General features: G+C 41.5%; 1 protein-coding gene across 1 annotated transcript in view; it reads right to left on the minus strand.

The window, feature by feature from the left end:
* zgc:172282 (leucine-rich repeat and fibronectin type III domain-containing protein 1-like protein) overlaps window positions 1-25,371 on the minus strand; it is a 245,657-nt gene that overhangs the window by 74,969 nt on the left and 145,317 nt on the right. The window contains exons 3-8 of the mRNA XM_050075103.1: window positions 20,225-20,441; window positions 18,799-18,950; window positions 18,298-18,551; window positions 17,914-18,157; window positions 17,624-17,781; window positions 16,212-16,592 (exon numbers count right to left, since the gene is read on the minus strand). Of these exons, the coding sequence (XP_049931060.1) occupies window positions 16,212-16,592; window positions 17,624-17,781; window positions 17,914-18,157; window positions 18,298-18,551; window positions 18,799-18,950; window positions 20,225-20,417 (1,382 nt within the window). The 5' untranslated portion in view covers window positions 20,418-20,441. The remainder of the gene's footprint in view (window positions 1-16,211; window positions 16,593-17,623; window positions 17,782-17,913; window positions 18,158-18,297; window positions 18,552-18,798; window positions 18,951-20,224; window positions 20,442-25,371) is intronic.

Below are 25,371 nucleotides of genomic sequence, written 5' to 3' on the forward strand. Positions count from 1 at the left end.
GGAGAGAGACTACTCCATTATTGACCCGATCAAACAAAATGGGAGCCCACGTTTTTCTACTCACTGACGTGGCCAATCTATGTGAAACTGCACATAGGCATTGAGGATTGGCATAGATAGAAGGTGACAAAGCTACCAATGGGTATGGACTAGTTTATTAATTATTGGAGGGACTAGATACATGTAAGTGTCTGACTTGAAAACAGTGAAATATCAGCACAATATCACCACTATCACCAGCTTCAGTCCAAAGATGCAGGTATCAGCAGTGACCTTTAAAATGCGATAGATCAAACCATCTTCTGCAGCATGTAAGCAGCCATCATAACATCCCATAATAAGCAGCACATTCTGTGTGAACTTCTGAGGTATCAGGATCTTAAACCCATTAATTCCCTCAAATTGACTCTGTGTCAGAGGTAGATGGTGTGAAAGCAAGCTGCTGCTGCTGCACACTGTGGCGAAAAGCAACAGTTTATCGGCCCCTGTGTCTTTATCAGTCATGTGATGTATTATTTCCCATTTCAAGGTCAAACGCATGTGGCCAGGGCTCACTCATTAAAGTGCAATTTAGTGCTTAACGGGGCTAACCAAGACTAACTCATTATCCATATCACTTGATTTACCACAGGAGGTTTCTATCCCTTTTCATTCTGTTCCACTGAACTAATACTACTGCAGTGGTTTTGGATACAGTGCCATGTTTGGGCCTGTAATGGTAGAGTGGGGTGCTTGCTGAATTGTGCAAGTGAAGCTTTGTCCAGTTAAATTTTTTGACTTGTATCCATAACTACTACAAATATATTGGTGGGAAAAAAAATGAATTGTACAAAAGATTCTTGTTACCAGGTAACCAGCGTCAATGAAACTAAAAATAAGCGAAACTAAATCATAAGTAATACAAAGGGAAGTCCTTGACATTTTCTGCAGTGTTGTAAGACTTTTTCCTTCTTTACTTTCTGGTTGTATCTAACATACACACTGTAGCTGTTATTAAAGCATATGAGCACGGTATTACAAGAGTTCAGCCATGCAATAAAATTGCATTTGCTTTATCTGATCGTTGGTGTGTCTTCACTTCCGCATACGGCTTCTTTGCATATGACATTGTGCATCAGTGCGCTGTCCAGATGAAGGGCAGGCAACTCGAGGCAAAGAATACCAACAACTGCATGAATGCCTGTGATCTGCATTATTTATAGCTGTTTCAATCGCTCAGATTGGGAATTATCAAAGGCCACTTTCAGCAAAAAGGTAGGAGAGGCGGGAATAGAAAGAAAATGATGCCACTGAGAAACAGTGGCAGATGTGGATTAAAACCCTCTGTCTTCCATCTGGAGGTATGGATTCAACTAATATTAAATGTTAATCTTTAAGTATTGTTAAAAGTGCCTCGCAATACCATTGACCCTCATTTCCGAAACAAATTTACAACAGTATTATTTATAAATGTAAGCCATAGGTCAGTACATGTTATAGATGCATAAGTGGTTTATTAATTGTCCACTGCAACACTGTACCGCAGCAGTGATTTCTTTTCCCCCTGCGTTTTCCCAACTTCCTTTGATGCCACTTTTCAGGCTGCCAAATAGAGCCGGATGGTTAAATTGGATCCGCAACGTCAGCATTTCCATTTGTAGCTCAGATAAAATTTCTCTTTTTGGCCATATTACGTCTCTCCTTATCTTAATCTCCAGAGGCAAGGCCTCTAAACCAAGTATATATTGGTTTCATTTATCAACACCCGATCATTTTCTACGCTTTGATTGGCGAGATAAAAACATTTCATGAATCACACGCAAATCCTATTGTTAAATGATTTCTGCGCTCGGGTCTGCGCTGGTTTGTACATTAGTTTGATAAATGAGGGCCAATGTGGTGTGACACCTTCCCCCGGTTTATACCCATGACCCAGATTTTTAACAGCGTTTCATCAGACCTCTGGGAATGGTTGACCTAGTAGGCAGGAAATTGTAGCTAAAGTTAGCTGATGTTAGCTAGTAATATTAGCTGGCAGCAGTACAACCATGTACAGACGGTGGTCGTTTCAGTTGAAGGCCTGACTGCACGCAAAATAGTTAAAATCCGATATAGTCACAGTGTAATGTCAGTAACATTAGGAGATCTTGAGGACGAGGTAATTCATGATGACGATCGTGTCCACGCCGGGCAAATCAAGTTGTGGGATCACATCCAACATAAGTTTGTTTTCTGGGGGCACCTGCTGCCTGCAGGTTCATTCAACCATTAATGTAGTCACACTCCTCTGTTTCCTTTTCTATTTCCTTTTCATGCATTACATGGAATTATCATATCATAATCATCATAATAGTCATGTGATTGCAAACATGCCATCAGTGCACGTCCTATTTATTGTGCAACCAGAAAACTTGAAACAGCTTGTTGAACATCTTTATGCATTGAAAGACCTTCTAAGATATCTAATAAATATGTAAAACTCCCTGCAACAAACTGTAAAACGGATTTCTTTCAAACTCTGACTGAATTGCGCGAGGAACTGCGTAACTGCTTATTAAAAGCAGTTTAACTGATTTGTGAAGTTATCACATATACCGAAGAAAGAAGAAGAAATTAAGATTGATGTTGGATAGTTAGCATATGGACTGTTTGTCCTTTTTTTTCCTTTTCCCCAGCATTTATTTGGGAATATGACACATACATACTAAACATCAAAAACTCAGAAATGGTCTGATGCTCATCACACATGGAAAAGCTTGTTTCTGCTTAATATACTGTACTGTCAAATAAATATATATAGGCTGCATGCATGCACCTGCTCACACACACACACACACACACACAAACACTTTCTCTCTTTTTCCCCCGTGCTTCTCGACACACTGTCACCCACATGGAGGCCTGCCTCATTCCACCCAGCTTTGTTCCAGATGCTCCCATCACCTACTCCAATGCTATAGGCCCCCCAACAGCCTTCAACCACCCACCTAGATAAATATACACACTTGCATAAAAACTACTTGCGCACTGATTCACTTCATATATATTTCAATTTAATGATGCTTGGCAGTTTATTATTAATACCATACGAAGCACTTGGATGGGGTTCAGCATTCTATACTGTATGTACTGTATAGTGTGTTATTTTCATTCAGAAGAGACTTGAAAGTACTCTAAAGGACTGAAATATAGACGTATGCTTTAACCCTTATTTTCCCTGGCTGTGGAGGGAAAATAGCCCTGGTTGTCAGAGCTACAACAGGTCTGATGATTGAGTCTGACAAAAAATAAGACATCAGTGTCAAAGCTTGTTATCATCCATGTAATGATAAGGTACAAAAAAAAAAACTGCATTTGCATTTGTCACAATGTGTACAGCATCTCGAGAAGCACCTTAAGTAAGAACTGCTACACAGGCACGGGACCTGCTAGCCACTGCTAGTGACCTAACTATTATTAATGCATGTTTCCAGTCAGTATGTCCTGACTCTGCTGGTCTGCCTGTGAGTCCATTATCCAAAGAACCACAAACCACGGACAATGCAGAAAAGGTAGAGAGACAAGAGAGCGTCAGGTCACAGTTCATTGTCTGCAGTCTGTGTGTGTGTGTGTTAGTGGGTGTGTGTGTGTTTCGTTGTGATTGAAAAAGGTTCACATTGACCTCTGTCTGCTCTTGCGTGGTGAGGAAAATGTGAGGTGAATAAAATCCTTTAGATCAACACGGACACACAGAAACACAGACACAAACATGCACGCACTCAGAAATCTTATCCCACGTACACTCGATGATGTACTCACTCATACGTGATCCAGACAGACAGAGTGTTGTGAATTTCAGAGGAGAATCGAAGGCGTGCACTTAAAAGTGGGTTTTTGAAGAGCTATCTATTTACAAGAAGTGTTTGTGCGTATCTGAGCCTGTGCTTATACATGTGTGATGGTGCTTTGCATTGATAGCAGAAGGTTGATGTACTGTGAACAGGTCTTTAAAACCACGTCATGCTCCCACACCAGAATTAAGATGTGTGCTTTATGGAGTAGGTAACTACAGTCTGTCTGAAGGCTATATGATAAAGAAAGTATCACTTATTTTGCTGAATCAAAACTTCTGCAAATATGGTAAGTTTCAATAAAAATAAACTTGTTTCAATGCTTTAGGGTTAAATATTGATTTCCTTGGTATTGATACACTACTCTACCTTCATCCTTCTTGTTCCAAGTACAGATGCACATTTAAATGGCATCATTGAACCAGTCTGAGCTACACAAGAAAGCACTCACACCACTAGCACATTATGTCAACGAACTATTGAAAGCTCAAATGAAGTGACTTAAGCAAATACTTCTTTTGCATTACAGGATTCAGCTCAGTGCTCTAGTTGGCTCTGCTGATGATACATACTGTTGAAAGAATGCAGTATATAAACTGTAGAAGGTAGAAATACAGCAATGCATGCTACAGTTAACTTTGCCGTATTTCAGCGTTAACTTCATCTATTCAAATTTGGGGTATAGTGCGATATAGCAATAACATATTTTTCATAGTGATCTCTGTGCCTCTGCCGGCTGCTTCAAAGTCTGCTGTTCTTGCACACACCAGTGGCGTCAGTGATGGTCGGAAGAACTACAAGCTATTACTGCTTGTATTTATAGTCTCTACCTTTGAGTATCCAGGGGTCGTGCTCTAGCAACCTAATCCCACTCCAAAGTTGTCGAAATCCGGTGCTTTGTCAGTGACTTCTGGCGTCAGACAGTGATGAAAAAGCCATCCTTTAAGTTTAATGGTGCTCTGCAGCGTCGGGGAAACGTGGCAGGACACAAATGAAAGTTAAAGCGACAAAAGTCCGACTAGGGCAGACGGTAGGGGTGGTGGATGGGTCCAACAAACACCATCCTTCATTCGTGAGAGCGATGTTCACGTCCCGTAAGATTCTAAAGCCAAACCCTGTTCTTTTTTCCTAAACCGAACCATGTGTTTTTGTTGCCTGAACCCAACCATGTGCATTCGTTGTTGAAGGTTATGAAAATGCCAATTTGTCGCGTTTCACCGACGTAGTGCATTTATTTTGAAAGAGACTGTATGTAAACGGTAAATTTCCTCAGAAAACAGAAGTGTATTTTGAAAGAAGTCAATGCATGTAACAGGCAGAACTGGACACAGCGTCCCAGAACGTTAGCATCCAATGCACCCCCCAGGGTACCTTCCATGTCGTATCTGGATGTGGAAAGTCCATGACCAAATGTCAACATACTTGTCTGCTGCAGAGCTGCTACTGGCAATGGGAAAGGAGTCTATAGCCTATTTTTAGCGGGTTTATCCCTGTTTAAAAAACCAACGTGCATGTACTAATATTAGTGGAAAAGGGGTAAAAGTAATAGGTTCTGGCTAGGGTGGTGATACACAGCTTCCAGGCACTATATAATAAGGCAGGTTTGTTGTTGATAACACTATAGTGTTATTAAATTTATGTTGTTTTTTATTATGTTCTTGGTAACACTAGTATTAAATTGATGTCGTCTTTTTGTTCTCCGGTGTTATAGTCAAACAGTGCAGTAAATTATTTCAGATGCTCAAGAGGCCCACCTCACATGTTGGGCAGGCTTAGGGAGTATTTGGGGGTCAGATGCAATTCATCCTTGTATATGTAGGAACTGCAATAATGGCTGTGCAAGAAGGAAAATTTGACTACATCTACCATAATTGCTGATTGGATATCCACTTAAAAGGTTGCCAATTTCTCCTTTGAAGTTTCCACTTCAATTTTAATCCTCAAACAGGATGCTCTGATTGGCAGATCTCAACACTGCCAAGTTAGAATGCAATATGTTGAGCCATACCACCTCCTTAAGATCGTCATGTCTGTGTTATGATTGTGACCCTGCATACCTTTGATGTGCATCATCCATGAAACGCACTTTGCAAATGTTGTTTTCTTACATCTCACAGTTCATGAATGTAGAACACAAAATAACTGACCACGTGGTGGCACTATTGGTACCATGTATTGCTATGTTAAGCATGTCCACGGGCACCTGTCCGTAAAGTATGAATACTTAAGCACATCCAGTCATTCAAACATAACTCCAATATGCACTTATGCGTCATTCAGGCTAAATGATAAATCACATTCAATCTGACATTGCGATGTAAAATAACCTAATTTTCCAATCACAAAAGCTGCGATAAAAAGAATAAATTAAAAAAAGTGCACATACTGCCATATGCTCCACTTCACATTATGTGCAGAGTATATGAAGAAAACACAACTTACTCCATTTTATGTGCAAACTTTGATTCTCTCAGTTCAACCATGTGAAAGCAACCATGACCTGTTGCTTCTCAACCACGGTCTGGAAGCTGAAGCCGGAATGGTTAACATATTTACAACAAGGCTTATGAATATTTTAGAGTGGTGGAGCCATAGTCAATGTGCTGACTGGAGATCATCCATCCATTTTCTAACTGCTTATCCTCTTGAGGGTTGTGGGGGGGCTGGAGCCTGGCCCAGCTGACATTGGGCGAGAGGCAGGGTACACCCTGGACAGGTCGCCAGACTATCGCAGGGCTGACACATAGAGACAGACAACCATTCACACTCACATTCACACAATTTAGAGTCACCAATTAACCTGCATGTCTTTGGACTGTGGGAGGAAGCCGGAGTACCCAGAGAAACCCATGCTGACACGGGGAGAACATGCATGGGTGTTCTCCATGACTGGAGATCAATAGGATTCTTTTTTATTTTTCATATATTAATGTTCACAACAGATCAATTGTTCCGCAGTGCTTTGGTGTTCTTACTTTCCAGATATTATATCAGTCATAATGATTATCAAACATGTTTACAAGGTTTGAGATTGCAAGTTACAATAATATTATACTGTGATTGAAGGTTCTTAAAATTCAGTAGGTAAATAAAGATATGTTATTCATATACACCGATCAGCCAAAACATTTACACCATTGGTGGGTGAAGTGAATAACATTGATCATCTTGTTACTGTGCAATGTTCTGCTGGGAAACCTTTGGTCCTGGCATTCATGTGGATGCTACTTCACAAGCTCCACCCACCCGAACACCATTGCAGACAAAATAAACCTTCTCATGGCAATGGCACTTATCGATGGCAGTGGCCCCCCAGCAGGACAAGGCACCATGCCACATCACAAAAACTGCTCTGGCATGACCCCAGGAACGGGATAAAGAGCTTAAGGCGTTGACCTGATTGATCTCCAAATACCCCGGATCCCAACCTGATCAAACATTTGAGGGACATGCTCGTACCCCAAAGGTACCCCTGATCCACAATGGATGCTCCTTGGACCGGACTTGGCTCTGACCTGTTAAGGCATAGACATAGGACCTCTGGAGGGTGTCCCTTGGGGGATTTCATTCTGGTCTGCACTGGTGTTTAAGTGGGTGGAGCGTGTCAGGTGGCCTCCACACAAATTTCAGAGCCCAAGATTTCCCCTTCACCTGTCGGTGGTTTCAATGTTTTGGCTGATTGGTGTATATTCCTGCATCAGCTCATCTCATTTCATCATAACAGGTATGCATAGCCTCTATGAAAGAGCAATTTCAGTATATGTTGACTGATTTATTGCTTGTATATGGTGAACAATACAGAAGATAAGGAACATAAAAAAACCCACACTGAATCACAATGGCAGTCTAAAAAAAAGACACTATTAGATTATTTTCTCATGTTGTTCAAGACGTCCCTAGACTTTCACAGCAGTGGCAAGACTGGTGACGAAGATTGACTCCATTTGCATGTTCTGAATTCATTCTGTCGCGTGTAATATGTACAACACATGTAGAGAATTACTCTCAGTGGGGATGCAGCTGTCATTTCCAAACACTGACAGAACGAGTGTTGCCAAAGATATAGGCAGTAGGAGAAATGCAATGCAGAGCACATAATGGCCAAATGTGAACACGCAGCGATACATCACCTCGGATCCTTCTGACAGGAACTTATAAATCATGTTGAAATGAGACGTGTAGTTTTAGGCAAATATAGCTCTCTCTATAGCTCTGGAGTGCAAGCCAAGCTAATACCCGGCTTGTTTGGTTAGATGATGTGCTATCCCTGGTGAGACCTGCGGTGCAATCTAAGCTATTGATCCCTCTTGACCTCTGACTGATCACAGCTCAGGATGTTTAATACAGAATTGTCGCTTGTCCCAAAAGCTCTACCCGCAGCATGAATCAACACACAAACACACACACACAGGCGCACACTTTAAATGGCATTATTTTAAACAGCAACCTACTGTTCATAACGAATCAAACACCATGGAGGAAAAAGTCTCTCTCCCTGTTTGCTTCACATGGAAGGCAAAACATTAATCAAATATATTGGTCTTCGTATTTGTTTCACTCTTGGCTCCCAGTTTGACAGCTCTCTTTTACACAATCACCATTATGTGGTGTAGCTTTATGGAGAAATGAAAAAAAAAAAAACAAGGAAAAAAAATCCATTGCAATCAGGTAATTATTATGTTCCTTCTATAAAGCTGTCAGCATGGTGAGATTAAAAACACAGGTGCTGTCTCTCCTGAAAAGACCCATTCGCTATGAAACACATAAATAACTGACGCATCTTAAAAATCCTAAAATACACCAATCATCACACAAAGAAAAGGGAAATGCAATGGGTGATTAGCTGTATAAAAATACAAGATAACAGAGGGGCTGAGGGAAATAATCAAGGTGGGAAATGTGATGTCACTGAGGAGAAAAAAAAGAAAGGGAAGCTTAACACAGGGCAACAGGTTGGGCAGAAGTAGGTGTGGATTGATCTCATTCATCCAGGTAGAAAAATGCTGAGTCAAAGTTGAATTATAGACCCTATATGTCAAAGAAACTATCACTAAACGTGGAAGGGGAATATGACATCAGCTGTCAACTGCATTTCTGCAACACACTCCAGAAGGACACACTTTCAGGAGGATCGCACAATTGGTTTCAGTAGCCAAAATCGCGTCGCCCCGGTCAAAATGGTCGCGCAATGATTACATCACATCCAGAGCCCGGTAACTTTACAGGAACCTTCCTCCTACTCTGCCCTCTCAGTGGAGACACGGCGGTTGAGGGATCTGAGTGAGAGGATGTTCCTGTAAAGTTCCTGCCCCCCAAATAGTACCAGGAACTTCTTCAGTGGAAATGGGCCTATTAATACACAACGTGCCCCAGGCACAGCATTTAGCTCCAAATCCACAAAACCAGCCTGAAAATGAAGGAAATCTGAAACGATTGCATTAGAGTCAATGGAGCACAGCTGTGTTGTTGTCGGACGCTGGTCTGAGCCGACCCGATGCCACGCTATAATTGGCCAGTCTGTGTTCGTGGGCAGAACTTAGTGAAGGGTCAATTGCCACACATACTTCTTTGCTATTGGTTGAGGTCCTGACTTTGCCGGTCAGAGTTCACCAAAGTTGAACTCTACCAGATGCAAATGTGAATTTGCTTTGCCAAAGGTAGCAAATGTTTTATTCGCCTTGCTGCTCACACTGAATGGAAGTGAATGGGCGCTGACTATTCATTGCAAACGTGACGGCCTATTGACCAGTGGTAATAATATTTTTCAAGTTTCACTTGTAGTTTCAATTTGACACTCAAAGAAAAATAAAGAAGAGGTTAGAAAGGACTAGCCACTTTCATATAGTACATATGTACTCTTATATTTACACTTGCCCAATGCAATTTTTATAGACAAATATGAAACAGACACATATTTTAAAGTTAAGCCCTGGTAGTACATCTCAAACCACTGAAAACACACCCAAATATGGTGGTACATGTGTATAAATAAATAAAGTAAAGCATCTAAAATAAATGGTATTTGTGTCTGCAGTTGCTGGATTTTAATCCCTAGGTTTGACTTTGTAATGACACTCCTGACAGAGTAAACCAAATATTTCATACTCTATGTAGTGCATGTGTTCAAGGTACAGAGGAGGCACACACACACAAACACACTAGAGACACTCAGAGGAGCCTCCTGCAGAGCTCTGTTGCCATTGATGGCACTAAAACTGACATTACATTTTAGGCGAGTAGACAGCTGCCATCTGGTCTGGTGTGCTCACACATAAACACACATCACACATGCATACAAACGCACGCTTGAATAGGCATTGATTATATTAGTCAGGGGGTTTTGAAGAGCATGTCTCAGACACAGGGTTAACTAATACACTGCCGACCAATGGTTATTCAAGCACGCACACACGAACGCAGATGCACACATGCTCACACACACTGTGCTATAATGGCATTGATCGTAAGTAGTCAGGGAGTTTTGAAACTGCGTCAGAGAGCCCTCTTTATGCTCCGAGCTCCTCAGAAAATCTTCGGACCATTGGTGGTCTTCTAAAGTGGAAATGGCTCTAAATTGAGCTGAGTGGTTAAATAAAAGTTAAATAAAAAGGACACCAAGGGCAGTGTATAGATCACACGATGCTGTGATCTGAATGCTCTGGATTGAGTAATTTACTCAGCGGGGAAGATAAAGGGAAAAAAATCAAAAATTGTAGCAATTATTATGCAGTAATTTTAGAATACATTATATGTGCGTGAAACACCAGAGAGTTCATTTAAATGCTGTCTGATCTGATTAAAACACCATGTGACATCGATAACAGAATGCAGATAAAATAGATTAAAAAAAAAAAGTCTTCATCTAACACATGTGGAAGTTATTATCGCTGCTTGTGTCACAAAGCAGTCTTGCCGCTTTCTAATTACGACGACACTTTGATTTATTTTTTCCATGAATTCTAATCAGATGCTTTAACAACATGGATCCATCTTTCAGATATGCTGTTAGTATGTAACAAACCAAAACAAAAAGCTTAATAAATGTGTTCTTCTTCTTGCAGCACCAAAATGCTGCTTTGTCTTTCCCCATTTTCTGCCTTCCCTGCTGCTTCTCTCCCCCACCCCTCACTTATTTTCTCTTCATGGCATCGCGTCTCACCCGTCCTAATGGATATTGACCAAAGAAAGGCAGAGGAGAACTGTATACACATGCACACAGATACACTCAGGGCTGGTTTATTTTTCTTCTCATACTCAGACGGAGCAATGATGGTGCCTTCTAATGGATGTTAAGGCCCCCCTACAGTGTATTTTGGCATTTGTATGATATTTCATGTTTTTCTGAGTCATGTTCTGACAATGTTGTTTAGCATCACTGATATTTTTTTGACGAATTATTCAATTCCATTCTTCAAGTTAAAAAAAAAAAAAAAGAAGGTTGATGCTACAACAGAAAGACGACATATGACTATAGTAGAATCGGCAAGTCATGTGTCATCCTTGTAGCATGACAGTCCTAGTCATATCTATCTGTGGAGTTGCCCTCCATCTATGTCTAGTGTGTTGTTTATAGGCCTGGTACCTGTGTTTATCCCACAGGCTAGCTAATAACATGTCGGGCAGGAAATCCAAAGTGTGGGATCATTTTGAGAAGGTGAAGGACGAACCCAAGGTGATATGTAAACTCATCTTCATTGGTCGACTACAAACATGACGTATCATCTGAAACATGGAAGTAGCTACATGCCCATTAGCCACTTAGCACAATCATTACTGCTTTGCCCACAGCGTCATTAACAGGCGGCTTGCTCAGTGTGTGACGTGCACTTGTAGATAAAATATAGGCCTATATTAATGAAGGTTCATTAGTACGGTTTTGTATTTCTCTGTAATGTAGCACAGTGTTAACAATGTTACTGATACTATTCTTTCTCACACCTTCAACTCAAACCATTGTGTTGCCCCGCCCAAAATATATACTTTGCTAATTAAATTAATATCATAAACATGTGGGCAACTAGTCGACTAATGGCTCTAAATGACGACTACTGGTCGACTAGGAAAATTCTTAGTCGGGGTCAGCCCAAGCTGTTTATTTTCTAAATGGCATTTATAGCCTATGTGCTGTGAACAGCTGCAATCAACACAGTGAATTACACAAAGTCCCACAGGTAAAAATAGCACAAGTTCCTCTCACTCGTTCTGTACTTTCTCTTGGCCACATAGCACCAAAGTCCACCATCTGAAATTCAGTTTTGGGACATGTTGAAAGTTTGTACCATCCACCAGCGGCCACAACCCCCAACAGACACGGTAAAGTGCACAACTTTGATTCAAAAAGCCCTGTTAGAACATCAAAAAACTTAAAAAGAATAACACTGCTGCCCGGGGTAGAGTCACTGCTAAACTGAGGCGAGAGCGCCCAGTGCACCTCCAAAATGTCCCATAACTCTGTTTCAAACACCAGACCTCAGCAACAAGGCTATCCCTCCTGCGGTGCACTGTGGCTGCTCCTCCATGCAGCAGCAGCAGCCAGACGGCGTTTCGTCGATACACAACCGACAGCTGCTGCAGGAGGAGATGGTGAAGAATAGAGCTAGTGACAGAGAGAGAAAGAGTCGGTGTGTTGTGCTAATTGTTATCAAATTAAGTGCCAATTGCTGTTTTCCAATACTGCAGCTGCAATCTTGTTGCTATGCTAATGGATTAACGCTACATATGACTATTAACCACACCCCATTCTCTGGTTAAGAAAGAACACTAACCTTTAAACAGGAAGTAAGACTAGCTGGTGGGGGGCTTTAATCTGACAGTGGCATGCAACTTCCTGTGCTGTATCCGTCATGATTTAGTCATGATCTTATGTGATGAAGTAAGATTACAGCAAATTATTCTTATGCAACATGACATATTTTTGAACTGCAACATGAGCTCATGTGGATTAGGCTACATGATGGATCAGACAGGGGTATTATGATATAGGCGAGGCATTTAAGATTAAGACTAAGCAACAGGAAATCACACAGCCATGTTTTTTCATGTGCTTTACCACAGCCTACATTCATCCTATTTCTAATGCAGTCATGTGTTTGACAGTGGGTAGATTTCCCTGCACTTAAATACTCACACAAAATTTTTATTGTTGTACTTTTTGTTGAATCCAAGTTTTAGTCTAATCTGCAAGATTTCAGTCCTGGTTGATTTGGCGACACTTGTGGTTACCAGGACAGCAGCAGCAAACACTCATAAGCAGCTACTTTGTCAGAAAAACAACAGCAGAGAAACTGGTGTGTGTGTGTGTGTGTGTGTGTGTGTGTTTACGGCACAACCAAACAAACTCTTAAACATTGTTTTAATAAAGAAGACAGTCAAAAATGATTGCAACTGCAAACTGGCTTCACGCCCCGCAGTGCAGTAAGTTTTCCACACAACAGGAGGACACAGTTAAGTTGGTGACCTTGTAGGATGTTGACAGTCTGTCACCTGCAGCTCTTCATCTCAATGTTGTTTCTTTTCTTTTTCTTTTTTGGTTCCATTATTCTTTGCAACAAATTAAAGATGGCCCGCTGCCAAAAAATGCCATTGTTATGTTTTGTAGATGCAGTTTTGATGAACAGATGAGCACACACAACGAGCACAGTGTGTTTCCTGTGGCTGCTTCACAATAATAGCTGTCCAGTGTTTCACCAGCTGAACAATGTGAAGCAGTAGCAGTAGGAATTAATGTTTGCATTAACACTTAGTTGATGCAGCTCTTACATGTTGTACAGAGAGCAAACAGTAAAAAGTGGTACAGTTAGATAAGATTGTGCTAGATTACATGCATTAAGCCTTTTTCTGCAAATTCTGCACGGACTCCGCCACTGCCTGTAAAAGGCTATATAGAGGCTATATATGGCTGCAAATGTAAAGAGTTGTTAAGCGATAAATGCTAACTGCTGGCATACAGCGGCCTCAGGTAGGAGCCCATTTAAGGCCCAGACAACCTGCTTGATAACATGAGGCACATAAGATTGACAGCTTCCCACGCAGACCTCTGCACACACCTACACCTGACCAGTACGGGATGTATTTTGTACCTACAAGGCCGCTGTGCCCACGAACTGCCTCCAACCTCGAACAGGCAGGTGAAGATGGGAGGCTGCTACGCAGGATAGCGGCTGCCATGCTCAGAATTGTAAGAAGCCACTTGCCTGTCACAGCAAGCTGAACTGTCTGAATATACAAGTGTCCTCTCTAGCTTAGAAATAACATCATAATCACTTTGCAGTAGAGACCCCCATTTCCATATCACACAAGTGTTGACTATTCACAAATTAAGAGGCACTGTGTGATTCCCCTGTCAGTGTGGATGTCTTTGACATACTCTATCACAGGTCCTTCTTTCAAGAATTGCTTTTCCCCGAGAGACAATTTCAGCTGTTGATCAAGAGAAAAAAGGCCAAGAAGTGCTAAATTGGTTATCAGATAATTCTGTAGGGCAGTGAAGACATTTTTGATTTATTTCTGTAATCACAGAAGACAGAGTGATATATTTGGCCATTTCATTTGCACCTCTGAAAAAATGAAATAAATTAATAGACCACAGCAGTCGTCTGTAATAGTATTAAAGCCACCTGTCACTCATAACAAGATCTGGGAGATTTTCCCAACCTGTTGCCATGGCAACTCTACAACATATGAAAACTCCTCAGAACTGAAAATAAACAGGGCTTTACCAGGCTCTCTGAGAGATTTGGGCAATAATGTTGCCAGTGCGGTGCAGATAGAGAGAATGTGGAAGATTCCCCACGACCACCAAGATTTTGAGGAGAACTTAACTGCTCAGTGGTAATTAAGTTGTGTTTCTTCTCTCCAGCTAGATGACCACAGCAGTCTGGCATCATTTTGCTGCTGTCTTTATGGGACATGACACAAGAAAGCTGATTTGTTTGTATATCAACCCTTATTTGAGTATCATGCATAGGTCCATAAAAGTCTAATATGCCCTCACTCTAGTTCTAGCAGAGTTGTAGTCAAGACCACCGAAACCAAGTCATGACCATGCCCATACTGAACCAAGACCAAGCCAAGGCCTAGGCTTTGATGGGTTGAGGCCAGGTCAAGACCAAAACCAAGACCAAGGCAGGGTGAGACTGAGTCAAAGCAAAGACCAGGCCAGAGCATGTCCCAATAACTGCAATAAACAGTTTTTATAAAATGTGGAACATGCAAACCTTAGGCACTCCACAAATTGATCTGAAAGATCAACATTCCCATAAAAACACCCACAGAAAACATGAAAGTTACTCTTCATTCATGCACCCTGAGAGATGTCTTGATAAAACAATCAAAAGGCATTGTAAGAGTCAATTTTAAGTGTAGGGATTTCCTTTTCTGTCAGCAAACAAATACAATACAAATAAACTAAGGACCTATAATCAACTTAACCATCTTTATTGTGCGGGCAATTTAGTGATATCTCCATGGTTGGTCGGTCTTGAAGTAAAATCCAGAGTCCTCTTTGTCTGAGACTAAGACAAGGCCGAGTAAAAATGTAGTTGAGTCTGAGACGAGACCAAGACTCTCAAAAAGCAGTCTTCAGACCAAGAAGGATTCTAAGTACTACAACAGTGAGTTTTATGATTGACATGATTTGCCACACAATGACCTTCCTACCTAATCAAATGAGTTGCATTAAATGAGGCTCATTTTAATGATAAAACAAAAAGTATTGTATGGTTGCAATGATACCACTATCAAGAAGATTTACCATGATTCCTTGAACTGCTCTTTCGGTCCATTAGTTTCTCATGAGTGTTCATTTCCATTTTATTTAGACTTGGGTCAACAGCATACCGTATGTGCTGTAGCATGTTGTGCAAATGTTACCAAATGTCGTAGTCACCAGTTAAAGGGGTGACAGTCAGTAAGATATGGATAAGTTATGACAAAAAGAGTCGATAAATGTTCTTCTCAAGTTAGAAAGATACCATATTTATAGAGCCAAAACATAATTACCTGCAATGAAACAATAGGGCAATAAGATCGGCACATCAACGCAGCACTAAAGCAAACCCACAAAATTTAAACAGCCACACTCCTCACATTTGGCCCAGGCACAGCGATTCCAGCAATGGCACTTTTCCACTTACAGACAACTTTATCATTTCAGTTGATTAGACTTTTACGACTGGATGACTGGCTAATCTCCACTTGTGTCATCTATCATCTGCTCTCATCGTCATAGTGGCGGCTGATGCCTCCTGATTAACTTACACACAACTCCACACACATATGCACATGCTCACACTGACAAACTCACACAGGCACAGAAATGCTTTTTACCAATACTACTTAAAGAGTACACTGATACTAAAAACAGACAGACAGATCATAAATTGACAGTGTAGAGAGACAGACCTGTAAACCAGCGTGTCATCCCCGGAGCTGTTGTACTGGACCTGGAACATCCTGACTCCAGTTGTAGGAGTCTGACTGCTCCATCTAATGAGGGCAGAGTTCCCTGTCAGTTCCACCAATGAGACCCTCCGGTCTGCTCCTCTTGTCTCATTGTTAGGCAGCGCGACCTTAGAGGAGGTTAGGATGTCAGAGGGTGCAGGTTCAGAGGACGGGTCTCGGCTGCGGCTTGTGCTGTTTGCCAGATGGGGCATCGCTGTTACGACTAGCTCCACCCTTCCTGTGGATTCACCTGCTGCGTTGGAGGCAATGCAGGTGAAGTTACCTGAATCCTTCAGGGATGTTACATTGATCTCCAGGCTTCCATTGGGGAAGACCAATGTTCTGAAACAAGTTGAGATGTATCATTAAGTTAATTAATTCAATTAACCAAACAATAACTCAAAGTGACAAACATGTACTGTAAAGATTTCACGAGTATGAGGCAATCGTGGCTGGCATAGTCAGAACATCATTTTACCATGAGCCAGGCCTTATCACTTGTCATTCATTCAATTACCTCAGGTTGCAAAAAAATCCACCTTTTTTTTGCTAAGTTTTAGTTTTAGAGGGGACTCCACACCTTCCAATCACATAAACCCATACAGGCGCCAATTGCTAATCATGGTTCTCCTTATCAACCAATTTAGTCGCACCTGTACTTTGCTGCCTCCAGCACCTGATGCTGCTGCCAACTTCCACCACCAGCATTTATCCAGACTACAATGCAGTTGCTGCCAAGCTGAGGGGCTATGTTACTGACTGCTTGTGGGCTTCATCCCCATCAGTATAGGTGTTCCAACAAAAATCCAACAACTTTTCATAATCCATAAATGAGCCATTCTTGATAAAAATACCAAAAAAGTACATAAAAAAGGGCTGTGACAATAGATCTCAAAACACTATCAGTCATTTTATAACAGGTGTTGCATATGCAAAATCATAAGCATATTTGACATGTATGCCAACTAGGTCACCAGATGGAAATGTGAGAAAGGTGTGACCTCAACAACTGCCTTCTAATCCTGATTCAGAGTTGGCCCACACGAGTCATGTGCCCACGCCCTTCTACTACAGCCAAGACAAAAATTATGTGAGACACACTGTCTGACTTTCTGACTCGGTTGCACGTTGGCACATAGCACTGAGTTGGAGCAGTACAGGGAGGAATATTTAAACAGCCCCTCTCGTACACCTGCCAACTGGGTTGCCAGGTTTCTGACATCATTGAATATTGAGCGGTGCTCTCAGAGGACAAGTCACATGACCTAAATTAACACCTTGTCTTTAATTTTGAGAAACGTATAGGCCTTTTGAGAAAAGTAATTCATTGTAGATTAAACAGTGGAGTGACTGCATAGAGAGAATGTCAGTACCTGGAGCCATTAGATATAAGTCGCCCTTCAGGGCTGATCCAGTGGACTTCAGGCTCTGGGTCGCCATTCGCTTTGCACTTGAGGCTGGCTGGCTGGCCTTCCATTGCCACTGTATGAGGTGACTTCCGTGTCAGAACTGGTGGATCACAAATAAACTCCTACAGGGCAAAAATGAATAAGGTCATTGTTTATATTACAGTTATTATTATTTAAATCATTTAAGGTCGCCTTGGTTTCAAGGTTATGAGACAACTTTTTTATTAGTTTCCTGCAAGTGCTCAAAATGTCACCTCTTCAGGTATCGTCCAGAAGTACTTGGCACTGAGGTCAGGGGGAGAGGCGCATGTCTCGAGGTCATCTTCTCTGGTCAGTCTTCTTAACCACAGAAGTTCACAGTTACAGTGAAGGGGGTTGCCACCAAAACTTAACACCAGGGAGGAGAGGGGGGAGCCTCTGGACTTGGCATAAACTGGGATTCTCAGGAACAAAGGGTCCGGGGGAATTTTCTTCAGCTTGTTGGACGTCATGTCTAACCTGTGAAAGGACAGGGTAGGGAGAAGAGGAGAGGTGGACCAGAAGAATGAGGGACAGACTTGTGTATTATCATTAGATCAACAGCAACTCATTGGCTGATCAGTAAACCAGCTTGTGCATCCACTCATCTATCCATTTACCTTGCCAGCTTATGTAGGTTGGTGAATACCCCCTGGGGAACATTTTCTATGAGGTTATGATCCATATTTAGGGTATTGACGTTGGTTAGGCGCCCGATCGTGTCCCAGGGCGCCTGGGCAAGGTTGTTGTAGCTGAGGTCGAGATCCTCCAATGTGGACAGGAAGTCATCAAAGGCATGGGGGGATATGGAGTGGAGCTGGTTGTTAGCAAGGATTAGGTGACGAAGGTTTGTCAGGCCCTTAAAATGGTCATCCTGGTTGGTGGAAAAAGTAAAAATGCTGTGAGAGGCATCACAGTAATATCACAATAGAGATGCTGTCTACCTGATATCTATCTACTTTACTTTTACATCTATCTTTCTGTCACTGCTGCCCTATCATTCAATGACATCTATTGATTAACCGCCCATCCAAACTTAAAGGCCTCTAAGTCTGTTTATCAGTCCAGTGATCCATCTGACTATTCATTAATCCATCCAGTCATCCATCCATTAGCCTCACCTTGATCACTGTTAATCTGTTAGAGTCTAGGTGGAGTGCTCTGAGTCGCCGCAGGTCACTGAAGGCTGAAGGGAGAATCTGACTGATGGTGTTTCTGGACAGGGTCAGATGTAGCAGACTGGTCATGTTGGCAAAGTCCTTTCTTCGGACAGCTGGGAGTGAGCAGAGTAAACACAAAGGGATACTCCATCAACTGAGTCCTAAGTGGCCGGATATATTACATAGATACAGTATTAAGGGGAAAAAAGGGAAGTTGAAAGATGCATGTACAACAAATAGGTTCTAAAGTATAGATGCTTGCCTGAGCATAGAAAAGATAGTTCAGGTTTGTAATTTCCTACAAAAATATTTTTCTGAGCTGGACAGGGAGGAGAAGAATAAGCATAGGAAAAAGTAGTGACAGGATACATTTACCGAAAGCATGTCTGCTTTTCTGCTGAACATGCTGATGGTCACGTTTGGTCACATGCAAACCATTGTGTTAAATTTAGATAGACAAGCCCATACCTAATTAGCCTTAGAGTTCAAAGTCTGAACCCCATGATACCAAGTATGTTTTATTAATTTCTGTAAAATTAACTTTTTGGCACAATATATTAAGAACCTCAGCTGACAGCAGAGAGAATCTGTTGCCCAAAATGAGATACAGAATCTTCAGTTTTGCACAGGGTATTGCTCAACTGAAATTGATTTGGACATGAACGATGTGACTTAAATAACTGTGGCTGTGTGATGTTGTTAATGGCGCATCACATTATCTCTCTGGACTGTGTGAAGGCAGTCTTTTTTTAGCCTGTGTGTCTTTTGTTTTGGAGAACTATGGAATGGAGTTTCTTTTAAGTGGAGCCTGGGAAGATTAGGTGGCTGCCTTGGTGGGAGCTAATGGGAATCCAGATTAAAATAAAAGGATAAAGCAACACTTCAGTTCTTAAAAATAAGTATGTTTCAAAGTATCCGAGACAGCGCTTTGATATAAGGAGGAGATGAATCATGAATGAGATTTACTAGACTGAACGACAGAACAAAAAAGTTTCAAAGTATGAAACTTAAAAAGAAATACCCAGACTCATAAGAAATAATACTTATTGTCATGTCCAACAAAAAGGAAGTGTGACTTGAGCCAACATTTGTTTTCAGCGCTATCACTCGCATGTGACACACTTACTCACTGCATCCAGTGTTCCCTTTGAATTTCAGCTGCATATTTAACCTGTGAATACATTACTCACTCTTTTGCCATTTTGCTACTGCTGCTACTGCTTAAAATTGTAGCATGCAGCAAGTTCCTCCCTGAAGAAATTATTTAAGGCAATGATTGGTGAGGATGAACAGACTGGGCCATGCCTTGAATGTCTTAATGCTTTCTAATGCCCTGCCACGATTGATGGTTAAAAGGCAATACAGGACAGTATGGCAGATGTGTTACCTGTTATGAAGTTCTCTTGAAGCCGTAGCTCCACGGTGCGTCGGTCAATGGCAGCAGGAACAAACAGCAAGCCCGTCTTGGAGCAGAGGATAGCAAGCGATGGAGAAAGGCTCTGGCACATACAGCGTTTCGGACACGGCTGTCCCCTGCATGCTGCTGCCAGCAACAGCAAAGAGAACCACAGCCGTTCCATTATCCTCCACTGGGAACAGGGCAACTAGAAAACAGAAGGAAAATGAGGGATGAGTTGAAGTAGATACAAAGATAGCCTTCCTCAAGACAATGCAACTGGCAGGAAGTCACAGGACTTGGTCAAAAAGAAGAGAAACAGTTGAGACAAAGAAGCGTTTAAGAATATATAAAGCCCTCTGTAGACTCAGCAAAATCAGAGATTCCTTTTTATTTTATCATTCCCAGAAAAAAATAAACATGAAGCTTGGGAAATTGGCTAACCTGCTGACAGCAATTCACTTGTAAAACAGCTCAGTAGCTGACGTGTCCAACAGCTGACAGTGCTTTATGCGTGCTTGAACATCTAACCTGTTGAGTTTGGTTAAATCAAACTTGCATCTGTTTGCCTGGTCGGTACGGTTCATTGGCGCTGCTGTGAAAGCAAACAAACTAACCCCAGGATTTCATGATAGGTCAAGTATATGATTTTAGCATGATTTAAAAAGCCAAACTACCAATAAACACATCTGCTTACGTGAAATATGTCCATGATCTCCTATTGATCTGTGTATAGCCTAATTATGTGAATGATTTGGTAACCATGGTGACATGTAGGCCTATCAACACGGGTATTTCCCCTGATTAATAGTTAAAAAGCTGTTCAAACTGCTGTGCTTGTATCAGACTCTGTGTACTTTGTCAGTTCATTAAGTCCATTAAAAACTGCGTGACAGTGATTCCACAGTAACAAGCCCAGAATCATTACTGTACAAGACGCCTCCTTCTCGTCCTGTCTCTACCTGTTAGTCATTATTATGTGGTCAATTTGCAGTCTAATTACACTAATAATTCTTATAATCAGTTATTTCTTCTTGAGCTCTTTGTGACGACAAGGGACATAAATATACCCATCCGAAGCAGATGTGCTGCTTTAACTTCTGTCAGTCAGCGGAGTTTGATTTCCAGCCGTGGGTCCTGATGATGCAGGGTGACAATCATGAAAAGTGTCCAATTAATATTACTTCATGTCTTCTCTTTTTGGTTCATTTGTAAAAGTCAGTATAAAGAGGAACCAGACCAGAGCTAAATCCCCGGCTCCTCCAGTCTGCATGTTGAAGTATCCTTGAGCAAGATACTGAACCCCAAATTGCTTCTGATGGCTGTTCCATCGGTGTGTGAGTGTGTGAAAAACTGAGTAGCAGGTAGCACCTTGTATGGTAGCCTTGGCCACCAGTGTATGAATGTGTGTGTGACTGGGTGAATGTGACTCATAGTGTAAATGACGCTTTGGGTGGTCGGATGACTAGAAAGGCGCTATATAAGTTCAGTCCATTTAAACGCTACAATGTGTCATCCCCCCATCCTGACCAAATTAACTTGAACTTGAAACCCTAAAACGTATTGACTCCAGCCTCGATAGAGCGACATCGACAACGTAATGTGAGCTGATCTAAAACTGTCTTGAATGCACAGTTTTTAAAGGTCTATAATGTACCACACCGCAACGTGATGAATAATGAAACAACCTGTGTGCCGTCATATAGTTCTTCCACATAGTTTCTTTGTCATTTCATGTGGAGCCACATTAAACTAGTCTGTGCCTGTGTTTGGCAAAATAAAGGATCCCTTTTCCTAACTTCTACAAGAAAAATAAATGTCAATTACCACTGCATGATATGCAAAATAGTAATAATGATAATGATAAATAAATAAATAAAACATTGGGAATAATTTGACAGATATTACGAATGCAGTATGAGTCTCAATGTTTTAGTGGAAATTTTGCATTTCATTTTCACTGAGAAAATATTAAAGTGATAATGAGATTTTTGAGGGTTGTCTGTATCAAACAAGCATGTTCTCTTATGTCTTCAATATGATTAACAGGCTCAGGCAACTTTGTAGCACCACAATGCTTCATTTATAATGTATTTTGTGACACATTTTTACCATTATTAAAACATTTCATCTCCTCCGATTTGGATATTGCACTTAGCCATAATGCAGTTTCAATAATATTTTCATCAGCTGCGCAGCTCTAATGCCAGTGTCCCATGTATTCTTTTTCCAGACAAAAAAACAAGATAGTTCAACACCACTACCAGGATATTTTTGTGGGTTTATATTGTATAATCATGTTATTGCTGCTTACACTGTTGACTTAAACATGCAATTCCGCAGCCAAACTACTATTGAGCACTCCCCTTGAATAATCCCTTTACAATAACTCCTTTTTATTTAAAACTTAACAATAACATCAGGGTAGAGAGAGGAGAGCGAGAAGTAGATCACGGCCCTGCTTGGGACCCGGAGTAAATTACACAATGCTGTGAGCTCATAATGGGCTCTATCATTGTGCGGCTGCACGGTGAGCTGGCATTTTCCTGAGACACACTGGGGATTTTTCCTCGCCGGTACCTGTTTGATATTTTGGCAAGATGTAATATAGGCAGGGGGTGTAAAAAGGTGAGGTGAATATGTGTAACAGTCTTGCATCTCTCATCCACAGCATCTTGTATGCTGAATATAGGCCTCTTAAAAGCACACATCTACTTGTGCTCTTAGTATTCTGGACTTCTTCTTTTTTTTTTTTTATAAATATAAGCATTTCAATTAATAGTACTGGCCATGATGACACTCTTGGGACTTGAGGGACGCGCACCCAATTTAAAACAGTTCCAACAAAACTTGTCAGACAGATTTTTCTCTTTCCAGTTTACAGCTCTTAAACCCCCTCAGGACGATCCCCTCCTCACTTGGAATGTGTTTCCAGCAACACCTGTCAAAGTCGTTTTAACAGGTGTTACAAAAGCAGCATCTGACGCACCATAATAGAGTGGCAATATAAGTTGATCTCTGTCTGCGATGACGTGATGTAGTACAACAGAAGCGTGTCTGCTCAAAACTGCAATAACGAAACTGCATAGCTGCGAGTAAATCTGCAACTATTTGTGGATCATAAACAGTAAATATGGTTAATAATAAACCATTCATGCTTTCCTATAAGGCTTCAGTAGACCACCAGGCTATTTTGTTTTCTCCACGATGTAAGTTGCAGTGTTTTATGAGTTTGGTTGCATGTATTCAATGATAAACACTCTATAGTATTAGTTATTTTCAGCACGGCCTCAAAGAGTCGCCTTCCTGTTTGTCTGTAATTGATACATTCGGATGTAGGGTCTTGACACAAATCTTTGTCTAATGAGCTTGACTAACCTGGCTAACCCTGCTAAGCCAACCAGAATGCTACAGCTGGGGGTAAGCAACCAGTACGCTGCCAGAACGTACCAGAGAAAACATGAGCTCCAAAATATCTATTCTGCATGTGCGGTTAGTAGACATAAATAGACTACTTTGACAGTTTGGGTCAACAGGGCAAACTAGACATACATCACATACTGAACCGGGATGAATAAACATACTGTTACACCCTTAGCAGTCACTACACCTAGCCAAATCATGGTTAGCATGATAAAGTATTGCCCAGTGTGATATGAATTTTTTCTATCCATCCATCCATTTTCAACCACTTGGACAAAGTATTCCAGATGCCCCTCTTCCCAGCACCGTTCTCTCGTTCCTCCTGGGGGACCCCGAGGCGTTCCCAGGCCAGGCGGGATATATAATCCCTCCAGCATATTCTAGGTCTGCCCCGGGGCCTCCAACCAGTGGGACGTGCCTGGAACACCTCTAACGGGAGGCGCCAAGGATGTACTTGATCAGATGCCCGAACCACCTCAACTGACCCCTTTCCACGCGAAGGAACACCGGCTCTACCCTGATCTCCTTCCGGATGTTCGAGCTCCATGCCCTATCTCTAAGGCTGAGCCCAGCCACCCCTCTGAGGACACGCATTTCGGCCGCTTGTATCTGCAGTCTCATTCTTTTGGTCATCACCCATAGCTCATGATAGATGAGGGTTGGGATGTAAATGGACCAGTAAATCCAAATTTTTGAGACTATCCCAAAATCTTTTCTGTTTCTTGTAATGCACACCCTGTGCAAAAGAGCAGGAACAGATAGTCTCTAGGATCATCTCTTTGGAATCAGTTGCTCTCATTGTTGAGGCTATTTAATATCATAGTTATCACTCTGCACTGCAGCCAGCAACTGTTACACAGCACAGTCGTACACCAAGACTTGTAATCGACCATCTCCAACCATCTCATGTTAAACAACTGTCATGAGCATGTTATTTTACGACTTCATTAAACAGGTTTTTCTGTAGTGTCTTAGAAATGAAGGTATGACTCATAACCCTGTTTATTTGGTGTGATCTCACACAAAATGAATCTGGCTTTTGATAAAAACCATGTTGCACATGAGGATGAATCAATCCGACTTGGCTACTTGAATTTATCTCAGTTTCATTACACAGATAGAAAGAGTCACATCCTTCTTGCAATTATAGTTGTCTTTGCTGTAAAATGGTGAGGGACTCAAAATGTCACTGACGTCATTAAGGATCAAATTCCACCTGTGAGATTTTAACAAGGCGGCTAAATATGGAACCATTTCCACTCTCCAACATGACTCAAAACTCATGGTGTGATATGTGTGTGTACCAGTGGGCAGCAGTATATTAGCCTGCTCAGTCTGACCACCAGGCTAATCAATAGCATTGAACCTGTGTTCAGTAGGAGGCCTGTGTAAAGTACTACCCTTCCATTCTGCTCCTCCCTTGATACTCCTAAAACCCTCAGCAGAACATTTTTTATTAAGGGATGACAATGTACTGCAGCATGGAAAGATAAAAGATGTTGCTATATGCTTTTCTCTCTCTTTATCTGAGATATCCCGGTTTATTATCCAATAAAGTGAATCTGCCCAACATATACAAACAAATGAGAGTGCATAGAATCTTACAGGCCGCCTAAAAATAGACACATTGCAATTTGATACTTCCTGTTCTCCGTCTTCCCGCTATGTGAAACGAGAAGAAATGATTACCTGTACACATTATGTACAGGCAGGCA

Source organism: Epinephelus moara, chromosome 2 (genome assembly GCF_006386435.1).
Source record: "Epinephelus moara isolate mb chromosome 2, YSFRI_EMoa_1.0, whole genome shotgun sequence".
In the NCBI taxonomy this organism is placed as follows: domain Eukaryota; kingdom Metazoa; phylum Chordata; class Actinopteri; order Perciformes; family Serranidae; genus Epinephelus; species Epinephelus moara.